Below are 12,934 nucleotides of genomic sequence, written 5' to 3'. Positions count from 1 at the left end.
AAGAAAAATTTTCAAACAAAAAAGGTTCAGATTATTGTCAACTTCAAAGACCGGACATTTTTTTGTTAGGTTAATATAGCGGAATTCATAGAAACATCACATTTTTAGATTCCAGATTGCCGTTACGCCCCCTAGCGGCCATTGCAGAAACTTAAAAATATTTTCCAGGTTTTTCTCGTGGCCGTTTTAGTAATAAATTTTTTTACCGAAAGCCTCTACGATGGACAGGTTCCCAGATACAGTACCTCGCATTCTTATTTGGCCACCCTGTACACANATATAACCGACGCAAGAAAAAGCATCTATGCCGGGGTAATGTTTTTTTAGAGAATGTAATGCTGCATCTGGATCAGATACTATTTGTTTATCATTTTCCGGAACCAGAGTAGGTACATAATCAAAGAATTGGTTTGAAGAAATTGTTCTTAAACTTATATTCGAATTTTCCGCTACTGCAGCCAAAACGTTGAATGTATTGTCGTTTTCCTGATGGTTTTGAGGGAAATTGTGAATGTTATTCCACTTGCAGATATTTAACACTGTGGCTATTCTTTCAAACATGCACACCTGTGGTACTGCTTGGAATCGGCCGATTGGGGTACATCACACTAAATAAAGAAGTAACTTGGCAGGCATAAAACAACTTGTAATTGTAACATTTCCACTTTCTTGCGACGCGCTAGGAACCACCCTGTATACAACTATACACCCATTTTATTTGGAAAAATTTTCGTTTTGCCTTGCATTTGTGTAATTTTCTGCCAGGTGTGTCATAAATGTAAAACTAAATAAGAAAATACCATGTGTCCCAGGGAGAACGCACCAGATAAGAGCTGGAACACACTGTATACCATTTTCCAAATTGTTTTGGCAACTATGCCCACAAAGGCCCTATAATTTAGTTTTTGTGCTCGATGCTTTAGATTTGCCTTTTGAATTTTCTCAATTTTATACTGGCAAGAAAAATTTCAAAGGGCATAGAAGTCAATTTAAATGAACCACATTCAAACATAAATGCCAAGGCAAACCCTACAGCTTAATTATCATTAAATAAACAAAAATCTTTGCATTTCTCAATTAGTCATTAGGAGAGTACAGGTAAAATAAAAGAAACAAGCTTTATAGTTTATAAAAGTGTATTTATTTCATAATTTTAAATTATGACCTAGGTCGTTCCTTCTTTTCTTTATACAATGCTAGGAGGGAAACATTAGCAACTTTAACAACCTGCAAGTAGAAGAAATTAGTGCTAAATTACGATAATATAATCACAAACCTTAAATCTAACTCCAGGAATATCACCTACGGCATGACCCTTACGACCGAATCCTGCAACTAAAACTTCGTCGTTTTCTTCGATATGGTTTAAACAACCATCACGAGGTACGAACGCAGTAATTTTTTTTCCATTTTTAATCAATTGTACTCTTACACATTTGCGGATGGCAGAGTTAGGTTGTTTGGCTTCAACCCCGCTGTAACATATAAATGTAGACTGACTGCACTATCATATAAATAAGTAAAAACATGTGATGAAGACGATACATAAAAAACACTCCGCACAGAATTTTCCTGTGATTGGATGTTAAATAAACCATTCACATAGAAATTCTGCGCAAAGTATTTCTTCAGCGATGGATGTTAGGTACATATCAGAGCGTAAAGCTTATTGAGGAAGCTTCCCAATGGTTCAGGACCTTTCTTCTATAGCACTGCGTACATGACCCTCAAGTTTGCATCACTATCAAGTTGTCTGCAGTGCACTTATCGTACGAAACACAACTACTTACACTTTTTCTAACACGATTCCTTTCGCGTGAGAAGCACCACCAAAAGGATTCGCCTTCCACCGCGTTCCCAAGTGAGCCTTTTTGTAGTCATTATCCGCCCATCGCTGATCACGGCGATGGTTCACATGTTTTCGTGCAGTCCGAATTCCTCTGGGTTTACCTGAAATGCATAAATACCGATAAATAAAACACCATAGAGCGTTGCTCGACGTAAAAAGCGCGATAATTGTACGGATTATATCCGGATTTTCGAGGATGATTAAGATTGATTCAATAAATTTCAATAACCTAAATTTAACAAAAACTACGATTGACGAGTGGTCGAAGTTGAAAATTACTAATGTAAAACAACGGTGATGTTTACAATTGATTTTTTGAGCATTTTTATGTTAAAAACCTTAAATTTTGAGTAAAAAAGACTCACCCATGTCGTAGCTTCTCTGCGAGAACGGAAGAGAATTTTTTTTACGAACAGATGTGGTAACAGTGAGAACCAAAATGTTACTAAAAAAAAGGCAGTGATGCCGATTGTAAGAAATAATGTGCGTTGTGTGCGACATCTCGCGATACAGATAAGTAATATCATTAACCGTATATGATTATAATCCCACAATGTTTTTAAGAGTTTGGTACATGTTAAGAGGAATGCATTTCAAATTCGTGACGATACGAGTACCAAATTCAGTCACAAAATTAAACAAAAATTGGGCCTCGCCTTTATAGGTGCATATATGAAAGAGAAAGAGTTCAAGAATGTTTTAAGTGCTCTGCAGAATATTCCAGCCACTAAAGGCTGTGATTGGTTAAAACACGAGTCAGTATTACGCCAAAAAAATAAAACGAGTTATATACTTTGATTATTAATCAAAGGTGATAAACTTGGTAAGCTGGACAAATGTGTTTACGTTTTGTAGAAATAAAATTAATAATTTTACTGTTTCCCCTTGACGTTATGCAACTCATATATCGCGTGGCCTTGTAGTAGGGGAGCTAGCTCGAAATCCACTGAACGAAAATTTTATAATGATAAGATAATCTTATAATTAGAGAAAAAATTTAAAAAAGAAACACCGTTTTTAACGAGAGCTTTTGGATAGTGCTAAAAGAACCGGAAAATTTTTATATACCTTCTGCAGTCTCAGCTACTAGCTAGAAGACCGTTTAGAGCAATTGAACGCTTCGGGGCTTTCTACATGCTCGCCAGAACCTTGTATCACATTTCTATATCAGTTTCAAAGCTTTTAAGTGCTGTCAGGCCGAAATCACCAATATACAAAGCTGTCTTGAAACAGCGTAGACCACTTTCGGATTTTTGTGCTATATTTTAGGAATGGTCAAGTTCTAAGAGCTTAACATATATCAGCTAGAACGCATTTTCATTCTCTGTTGGCATATTACCATTGATTTTAATGATATTTTAAATTACCGTTGAATTACTTTTAATCGCACAGTAGGCAACACTGACCAGTGCGTTTAAGTAGGGTTCTTTGTTTCCTAAATGCTGGTATGATCTTAGAATTGATCGCCAATGAACACTAAGGATTTCCAACCATTTGACAGTTAAAGGAAGCGCACTTTTTGTATATTTTTTTGAGCCCAATACAATCGAGTTTTGATGTTGTGCTCCTTTTTTTTGTGTTTCTATTCTGGACCAAGCCTTCATGTTCAACAACGCTAAATCATTAAGCTCTCCTTTATTTACTAATCAAGGTAAAATGCGTATTTTATTTGGAAAAAAAATGGGGTTAAGTTTTTTGTTTATTTTCTTTCTTTTTGACAACAAAATTTGAAATAATTTTTCTAATTTCAATGTAGTTGTACCCTTATAAATAAAGGTTGTAGGTTTGCATGGATATGGAGAACGAAGAGTCGGAGGATGCTTTTCAGTCGTCACTAGAACCAGATGTAATTATTGACGATGATTCTGTAAGTATTTAATGTAAAGGTACGTATTTAACTTTGCTTTGTAGAAGGAAGATGCGGGATATTACCAAAGCGATAGTCAAGAAGAAGAGCACAATGGCAATTCAAAAAGAGGCAGCCAACAGTTTTCCTTAATTCCTATTAATCAACACTCGATTAAATTGAAAATGCCAAACTTGTGTGGATATGGTCTGGAAAAAGTGCGCAAAACTCATAGATCTCCAAGGCAAACTGTAAGACTGATAACTAGTGAAGAACTGTTACAAGCCGATGTTCGCAGTTCAAGCTTGAAAAGAAAATCTCTTCCATTAGAGAAATGTCCTATTTGCAAAAAATTCTTCCGTCGCATGAAAACACATTTGCAGAAACATGAAAATATGAGGCGAGATCCGAACGACCCATTAACGTGTAAATTTTGCATGAAAGCGTTTAACACAGGCAGTAATTTAATAATACACATGCGAACACATACCGGTCATAAACCGTACATATGTGAGGTTTGTACAAAGGGCTTCGCGCAATCCTGTAATTTAATTAATCACATGCGTATTCATACGGGAGAACGACCATTCAAATGTCCGCATTGCGATCGAGCGTTTACACAATCGGGAAATCTTGGCAATCACGTTCGGTTGCATACCGACGAAAAACCATTTAAATGTCATTTTTGTGAGAAAGCTTTTACACAGTCGGGAAACTTAAATTCTCACATAAGAAACAACCACAAATTTGTAATAAATGGAACTGATCTAAGTACCATGCAGTAGCTTTAAGGATCGTAAATGCAATACTCATATCAATCTTATATACGCTTCATATTTTTGCTTTATTGTAGTATTAAAGATACGTAAAATTAAGAAGAAAAGTCTGCTCATGATTAATGTTGTATTTTCATAAGTATAAGCAATATGATTATGCGAAAGTACTTCCAAGTGGATATTTGAAACATTGTTCCTTATTAATCAGTCCGTAGTACTGAAATTATATTAGTTTATTAGACTGAATTTATTATTGGTATATGATCTCAAAAGATTGTACTTATGTAGGATATAGTCAAAAGTAGGAGACTGTAATTTTTCCTGTGTTCGTGGAATAATTAGTAGTTAGTCATGTTGATAATGAGAACCAAAACTAATTGTGCTTCAGAAAAAAAGATGGTCATGTGGCCAAAATTTTTTGGTTCCCATTGCCTGCATTTTATTAGCTTTATTTTTGTGTGATCTAATTTTAATTGATAAATTAACAAAACTTAAAATGTGATTATAAGTTTGTGTCATCAATCACTCTACAGACTGATTAATTTATATTTATCAAAAAATTACTAAAAATCGATTTATTTACACATTTGTAATGTACTGCATGTTTTTATCATATACAAGTAGTTTTCTACAATATACTTATACAACTTTCTTGTTTCTTCAGCAATCGTACAATAACAAGTAATTTTCAGACCCCAAACACGGTTAAATCAGTATCTATACTTTGTCGAGTAATCTTTGGGTGAGACAACAAGACCTCGTCCTTTTCGAGCCCCTCTGTACACTGTTTCAATTATATCTATCATCTCCTGTTTGTCTTCCAATGGCCAATTAATTTTGTTGTTATTACCAGTACCTAAATCAATCATAATGTGTTTATTTCTAAAGAAAAACATTACTGTACACGGATCGTACAATTCGTACCTAAAATATCATCTTTGAGTACAACTAATACACAGCGATGAACTTACATTTTATTAAAATCTGGAACCTCAGTAATGTCGACCAAGTATATAACCGCAAAGTTTTTTACTTTCTCTGCAATATTATACAGTACTTCGTCCATTCTCATGCATTGAGGATCCCAATCGTGTCCAAATCGAACAACCTGTTAAGAAAACAGTCTTGTAATTGCAATTATAAGTGAGAGATATAACTTACGATTACTCTATCTTCTTCGGATAATATTGCTTGGTCTACCTGCCATCCATTGTGTAAATGAGCGAGCATATAAGACATGTTGAAGACTGGTTAATTTTTCACTTAAGTGGAAAAAGAAAATATTTATGTATCGATTTGAGGTTAAGATATAAAATTGACAGCCGGGGGACGTTGTCAAAATATAGCAATAACCAACGTAAGGAAACGAAACTTTGTGTTATACAGAGTGCGTCAATTTGGATGGCAGTTCGCACAACTAAAATGTCAGTAGATTGGAATAACCGTTCAATTGTCAAAATGATTAGATCTGTAGTGTATTTAACCTCCAGGCTCTAAGCCAACTTAACACTACAAGAACACGGAAATAAAGTCAATCCGGTAACGTTTGACAATGGCCACCAGATTGACTATTCCCTCTAAAACTAAACAGATCCCGATTAAATTTGAAATCGAAAAGTGACACGTAATCAAACATCTAAGGCAGGGCCCCCTTACGTTAGTTGTAAACGACGATATGACCTGAAGTACGGTTGGGAAGGCATGTAAAATAAAACACTGAAATTGTGAAAAGTTTGTTTAATAATTAATTTTGTGGAATACCTGGGAAAACCCAATACTAACATTACTGGGGAACCCCCGAGCTACCACTTACTACGACAAAGGTTAAGTATTGCCATACAACGTGGCAACGCGACCAGTGTAATGGGGACGCTTCCAACTACGATCCCCATGGAAGAAATTTATTACCTATTTATAAAGAAGATTTAATTTGGTTAAACAACATTGTTATTATGAAGATTGTGAAAATTGGGAAATTTAGTCGAATTAATTACACTGTTAGAATAAACTTTGGAAATGGTAGTTCACCGAATAAAAAAAGAAATAGGCTAGGAAAAAAGACCTTACCAAGAAAAAAAATGGATATTAAATTGTGTAGCAAAATTAATTGTTTGTAATGATGTTAATGAACAACATAAAATTATAACAATATTAACAAAATATGTAGCATGTAGGCCTCGAGAGGTGACATATAGGTTAAAAACAAGGTTTAGGCCTTTAGGAACAATATGGATAAAGTAAGCATCAGGTACCAAGATTCTGTGAAAGGGTGAAATACACAGGATGTGACTCATATTTGGTGCAATAAGATCCTCTGTAGTCAATCCGCCATATTTGAAAAAAACAGTCAAACGTTAATTCTTATGAAATGCTGCTTTTGTAGATGAAGTCTAACAAATTCTTGATAGTCGATATTCTTTGCAATGATGAAGGGAACGCTGGCTGGCACTTAAAGAAAGTTGAAATATCAGTATTAGTTTTTAAGTTAGGTCCAAGAACGGAAAAACCGTTTTCCTTAAATAACAGCCATTGTAATGAATGAGAGTAGAAAAACCTTAGACTATGTTCCTTCTCTATATAAGAGAAAAACGTACAGCTCCATTTTGGAAATGTCCCAACTTTTAAATTCCTAAAGTTTCGAAGCCTCCGTCATGCATTCTACAACTTTTAAATTACCTAAATATATAAATTATTACTGTTGCTTAGAATGTCGAAGTTCTGAAATGTAAATTTCTATACCTTTAAACGTTATTTATTTATTTATTTTAATTTATGAACACAACAAGTTACCCCAATAACAATGTTCATAAATGATATAAAAAAATAAAATATATTATAAAGTCTCATAAGGTTTTTAAGGCCTATCGAGTATCTAAGCTACGTAAAGTAGTCTCGTAGATCTCCTTAGTTTGTAAGGTTCTGGCATATCAAAATTAGTATGACAATTAATTTTATTTGACTCACGGCTGCCTCAGTAATAGAAATTTATTTTAAACCCCATTACCTTGCGGACGGTTGGCCTTTTATCTCCTTTTAAAACCTGACATTCAGAATCTTATGGCCTGGTTGATTGAAATTGAATAAATTACTCATCTGAAAACAATGGCGATCAATTCCATGTTCCTTTCCAAGTTATTTGACTTAAAATATAGATTTGGCTTATAAAAAGAAATACAACCAACATGCATCTCCTGATCACGTGTCCATATTAAATTTGATCCTTATTCATCTGTACCGCTGAATTACTGGTATATTCTCCTGTTCAAATACATACTGAAGGCTAAACAAAATTCTTTATCCAACCAAAGGAATTGTGTCACTGAATTTAAATACAAGTTTTCCAATCAACATCCTTTGTTTGGATTCGAATTGTTCCTTCACGTAATATACATAAATAAAAGGCTTTGCTATGAATCTTGCTATTAAACATTTTTTCTGCGTCTCAAAATTTACTGTAATTCGTTTATTTGCACACTTATAAAATTGCAGGTAACTCGCAAATCCAAATTTGTATAAATGTTCCTCCACAAAGTACCTACTCGAAACTTAAGAGTTCTGGCTACTTCATATGTTGTTACTCGAAGTTAAATAGCTAATTCTTTACTATTATTCGGATAGATTCCATTTACGTTCCGGTGCCCAAATTTACGCTAAGATATTTCTTGTAACGCAGCTAAAAATGTCGATTGTGAATCAATTTTTTCAGTTACTGGTGGTTATACAGGGTGACAATTTGAAAACTTACCACCCCCCATATCTTAGTAAATAAACGAGATATTTAAAAAAATCTAAATCCGTTTCGGTAATTCGGAGGGGGAATCACAATGACATAGTTGGCGACGCACCCTCTCCAACCCCCTGCGCCCCAGCCAAGCCAACTTTTAAATCTTAAATAGTGACCCCCCATGTGTGATACATCTTTGGAAAGTTCTGAAAAAATGCTTTCCAACCGTACCAAATAGCATTACATTTAGGTTACTAATTATCGTGCAAATCAAAAAATAAACTAATATGATACATTTGAAATCTGTCGTATTTCAAACACAACCGGCGAACATAGACGAACTAAGACAGAGAATAATTCAAGAATGTCGAAATATTGCAAAACCAACATTTGAAAAGGTTCGACAAGAGTTTGAGAATAGATTATAACTGGCGATTAAAAATGAGTTGCTGTCGAGTCGGCTTTGGAAGTTCAAGTTAAATACGATTTTCCATGTAAACAAAAATTTCAAAGGGCGACTCGACAGCAACTCATTTTTGATCGCATAGTAATACTGTCTTACCAAGAACGGAAACCATTTTGAACATTTATTGAAATAAAATCCAACTTTAGAAAATGTATCATATTAGTTTATTTTTTGATTTGCACGATAATTACTAACCTAAACGTAATGCTATTGGTATGGTTGGAAAGCATTTTTTCAGAGCTTTCCAACGACGTATCACACATGGGGGGTCACTATTTAAGATTTAAAAGTTGGGGTGGCTGTGGCGCAGGGGGTGTGAGGGGGTGCATCGCCAACTATGTAATTGTGATTCCCCCTCCGAATTACCGAAACGGATTTTGATTTTTTTAAATATCTTGTTCATTTGCTAAGATATGGAGGGTGGTAAGTTTTCAAATTGTCACCCTGATATGTGATCGCTCGCAAAAATCAGCGTAGAATGCCCGCTTTCCCACTTTTCCCGCTATTTAGAAGTTTTTAAAAGTACTGAAACGGGAGTACAGGAAATGTTGTTTTCTTTAATTTTGTATAGAATGGGTTTGTCGAAAAAACGCTTCCTTTCTGAGATATCGGCCCAAAACTGCCAAAATTTGGACAAAAAGTGCTAAAAAACGGACCAGGAAATTTTAATTCATGTTCAGCCACCCAAAAAGCATAAACGGTGAGAAAGTAAATTCTAATGATTCGTCGGATCCATCAGTGGCGTACGTAGAAATGTATTCTGGGGGGGGGGGATTAAACAAGTTCGTGGCACATACAGTCACCCAGTGCGTACTAGAAGGAGGAGGGGGGGGGGGGAAGAAATAGAAATTGGGTTGCAGGTTGCTGATGCTGGTAGTCATTTATCTATTTATTATTGTACAAGCGAAAAAGATTAGATTAGAACGGTATTTTATTTCTTACTGCTGACAGGCCCCTTTATTGCTTTTGCTTTAATTAGTCAACGAAAACTTTGAATAATAGGTATATTTATGGGCAAAAAACCAATTTCGACAAAAAATTCAAAGGGCTGTAACTTTTGATGTGTATTACCTTCCTTTTTTCCCAAAAATCGACAGCACTAAAATTTCTCGGGAAAAAACTTTTTCTTATTAATTTGAGTGCGTAGAATCCAAAACGATTCGTACTTTTTCGATTAGACGTCTCAATCAAAAGTTATGGGCACAAACCCATTTCGACAAAAAATTCAAAGGGCTGTAACTTTTGATCTAGTAGTCCGATCTTGGAACTGTTTGGAATTATGGATTCTACAGGCCACATTCTATAAGAAAATATTTTTTTCCGGTCGATCTGAGACAATTTTTTTTTTCTGGGCAAAAAAAAGGCAGTTATTACCTTCCTTTTTTCCCAAAAATCGACTGCACCAAAATTTCTCGGGAAAAAACTTTTTCTTATTAATTTGGGTGCGTAGAATCCAAAACGATTCGTACTTTTTCGATTAGACGTCTCAATCAAAAGTTATGAGCAAAAAAAATTCCTGTTTTTAAAATTTAAAATTCTTATTTTCGTCATTTCGTGAAAGGCAGGACGCAGGTACCTCACCTCAGTAGCAGTACTAAGTACCTGATACCTATTTGTTATTTTGGGCATCAATGTAGCGAATTGCCGATCGATGCTGAATAGCCAAATCGTTGACTGCCAACACTGATCACTCACTGAATAGTGAATACTGAATACTACAGAATATTTAGATTTTAGTGACTTTAGACTTTAACCAAAACCAAAATTGCTCTCTACATATACCTATATATTATTGCCTTTATTTTAAAGTGGGCGGAACGGATAGCGGAGTATTACCTAAATACCTAATAGCTATGATGATAACTCAATTCTTCTGGGGGGAAATATATCCCCTTCATCCCCCCTGTAAATACGCCACTGGGATCCATCCGGTTCTTCAATTTATTCGAAACCTTCAAATGTTTAGGTTTATTTGGATTCTTCGACTTTGGATCATTTTCGGAAATTGATCTCTCTACGTTCTACAGATTATTGGCATTCTTTTGTTTTTCCAGATATTTCAGGCCGTCAATTGTTTTCAATTTTTCGGTTTCTTCAGATTCCTCGAATATTTTAGATCCAATCTTTTAGATTCCTTTAACACTGCAGGTGTTCTATGAGACAATTAAGTAATGAGACTGATTTTATTGCCCGGCATTTTTCCTCTTTCCATTGATATGTTTACCATCGCTCTAGCTTGTTTAGTTCGCCTGTTGTGATGTGTTTAGTAGACGTGTGTTGGTGGTGCTCGTCACTAAAATGGAGAAGCGAAATCTGGAGCAACGAGTCGCGATAAAATTTTGCGCCAGATTGGGCGAAACAGTATGTGAAACGTACGCTAAGATCGAAAACGTGCGCATATGGTGATAGTGCTCTCTTGGCCTCGGAACTGGGTATGAACCGTGAAACAGTCAGACGAATTTTAACCGACGATTATGGGATGAAAAAGTTGTGCGCGAAGATGGTTCCAAAGAACACTGTTTGGAGCAAGTGGAAAACGATCCCACGCTGTTTGATGGAGTTATTACAGGCGATGAGAGCTGATTTTTCCAATACGACCCTGAAACCAAACGCCAAAGCTCACAATGGTTGTCTCCGCACGCCCCTCGACCGAAAAAAGCTCGCATGAGCAAGTCGAGGGTGAAAACGATGATCATTACCTTTTTTGATACCCGTGGAATCGCCCACAAAAGATTTGTTTCACCGGGTCAAATCGCAAATCAAGTCTACTATCGCCAAGTACTCGAAAGATTGCGAAAATGAGTCAACAGGGTGCCCCAAACATCGCAAACAACTGGATTTAAATATACGGTTTTTATGGAACAGTCTCATTACTTAATTGTCACACCTCGTAGTAGTTTTTGGGTACGTTCTTTTTGATTTTGAAAAAATGTTTACTCCAAGATGGTGGCAGTGGTGATGGGGGTGCAAAAATTTAAAGAAACCACACGTTTTGCATTTGCACGTTATCTGCATAAAAGGTGTGTTTTGATACCTTTTATGGCGCCTCTTTTTTTACGTACTTAATTGTACGCTCTCAACTTTTAGCATGTAATGGTAGGTATATTTTAAAAAGTCATTAAATAAGTTAATACGGCATTTAGCTTTGAACTTTGGTCGCTATAAATGTTATTATTAGCATGTAGTTGTAAAACCAATTTAAAAATCCTGTATCTTGGTTAATATGGATGCAGAAAATGTAGAAGCGGAGACACAAAAACATATCAGAACAGTGAACCTTAATTGCGATCGAAGGTCGTAGTTCTTCTAAATCATTATCATCATCGCAAGTCCTAGTGCTCTTCATTGATACGTACCCTCCTCTTCTTTCCTTTGCATCATCTATCATTTACAACCATCTCCTTCCTCTACTCACTCTTCCGTTTACAGTTCCTTTTCCATCACGTCTCTTCACAAACAGTTTTTTCTCAACACGTTACCCAACCAAATTCTGTATCTTTTGTTAATTGGTGTTCATAATCACAGATTACCAGTGTAGGGTAATCTGTGCCATATAATTATCTCTTTCCCAGTACTTCCTTATCTTGTCTCATCTGGTCCACCTGCTTCAGCTTTCCTTCACTTACGCAAGTTATTCAACTCATTTACTTTGCAGCATTTCTTTCAGTCCCTGCACCCTTTCCGCAAAGAGGATAATATTGTCAGCAAACCAAATAGGAGCTATTCTCCCTCCAACGCTCACTCTTAGGTATATCTCCATTCCAGCATTCTTCTGCCTGACCGATGGCAAACCAATACGTTACCCTCTCCACAAACCTCATGGCTAGTTCTCGTCCCATATAAAGATTATTGATCCAATCTATACTCTCCTTTTTTAAATATTTCATATTAATCTGTTCCATTTTAGCATCTCCATGTCAACTAAACACACCTTCAAACTTTTCGCCTTCACCAAGCATCACTCGCCAATTTTTCTGACAACCGCAATTGCGTCTTTTGTACTCATTTCTTTTCTTACTGTATCCCTTCCTCCATTTTTCTTGTGCATATCCGGTTTAACAGTTTTAACAGTATCTTCGCAGCATGCACTCCAAGCTAATGATTTTGTGCTCTCCATATTTTTCTTTGCCTTTACACAAAGCGGTCAACTCTTTCCAGCTTTCTTTTTGCAAGTATTTCAAAAGCACAAAACATAGTTGTAACCCCATATTATATTAATCTTCGTCAATATAGATGCACGCAACGTAGGAATTGGCGCAGAAATTAGCACAAA

General features: G+C 35.7%; 3 protein-coding genes across 4 annotated transcripts; 1 reads left to right on the top strand and 2 right to left on the bottom strand.

Moving 5' to 3' along the window:
• Positions 1-1,118: 1,118 nt before the first annotated feature.
• On the bottom strand, positions 1,119-2,323 carry LOC116164335 (40S ribosomal protein S23). Its single transcript, XM_031478505.1, has 4 exons — positions 2,215-2,323; positions 1,791-1,950; positions 1,277-1,475; positions 1,119-1,227 (listed from the first exon to the last, which is right to left on the bottom strand). Exons 1-4 carry the CDS (start codon positions 2,216-2,218, stop codon positions 1,159-1,161), a joined length of 432 nt encoding a protein of 143 aa, XP_031334365.1. The 5' UTR covers positions 2,219-2,323; the 3' UTR covers positions 1,119-1,158.
• A 1,012-nt stretch (positions 2,324-3,335) lies between these two features.
• LOC116164331 (zinc finger protein 2-like) lies at positions 3,336-4,664 on the top strand. 2 transcript variants are annotated; one of them, XM_031478498.1, is made up of 3 exons: positions 3,336-3,500; positions 3,633-3,716; positions 3,761-4,664. In XM_031478498.1, the coding sequence occupies exons 2-3, from the start codon at positions 3,639-3,641 to the stop codon at positions 4,478-4,480; spliced, it is 798 nt and encodes a 265-aa protein (XP_031334358.1). In that variant the 5' UTR covers positions 3,336-3,500; positions 3,633-3,638; the 3' UTR covers positions 4,481-4,664. The 2 variants fall into 2 exon arrangements, with proteins under 2 accessions (XP_031334358.1, XP_031334359.1); XM_031478499.1 differs by having other exon boundaries at positions 3,626-3,716.
• Positions 4,665-4,746: 82 nt separating this feature from the next.
• LOC116164336 (thioredoxin-like protein 4A) lies at positions 4,747-5,794 on the bottom strand. The gene is made up of 3 exons (XM_031478506.1): positions 5,633-5,794; positions 5,443-5,579; positions 4,747-5,395 (listed from the first exon to the last, which is right to left on the bottom strand). The coding sequence occupies exons 1-3, from the start codon at positions 5,708-5,710 to the stop codon at positions 5,182-5,184; spliced, it is 429 nt and encodes a 142-aa protein (XP_031334366.1). The 5' UTR covers positions 5,711-5,794; the 3' UTR covers positions 4,747-5,181.
• Between the last annotated feature and the right edge of the window lie 7,140 nt (positions 5,795-12,934).

The sequence above is a fragment of the Photinus pyralis genome, unplaced genomic scaffold, assembly GCF_008802855.1.
Source record: "Photinus pyralis isolate 1611_PpyrPB1 unplaced genomic scaffold, Ppyr1.3 Ppyr1.4_LG2, whole genome shotgun sequence".
NCBI lineage: Eukaryota > Metazoa > Arthropoda > Insecta > Coleoptera > Lampyridae > Photinus > Photinus pyralis.
This window is presented reverse-complemented; position numbering and strand designations above follow the sequence as displayed.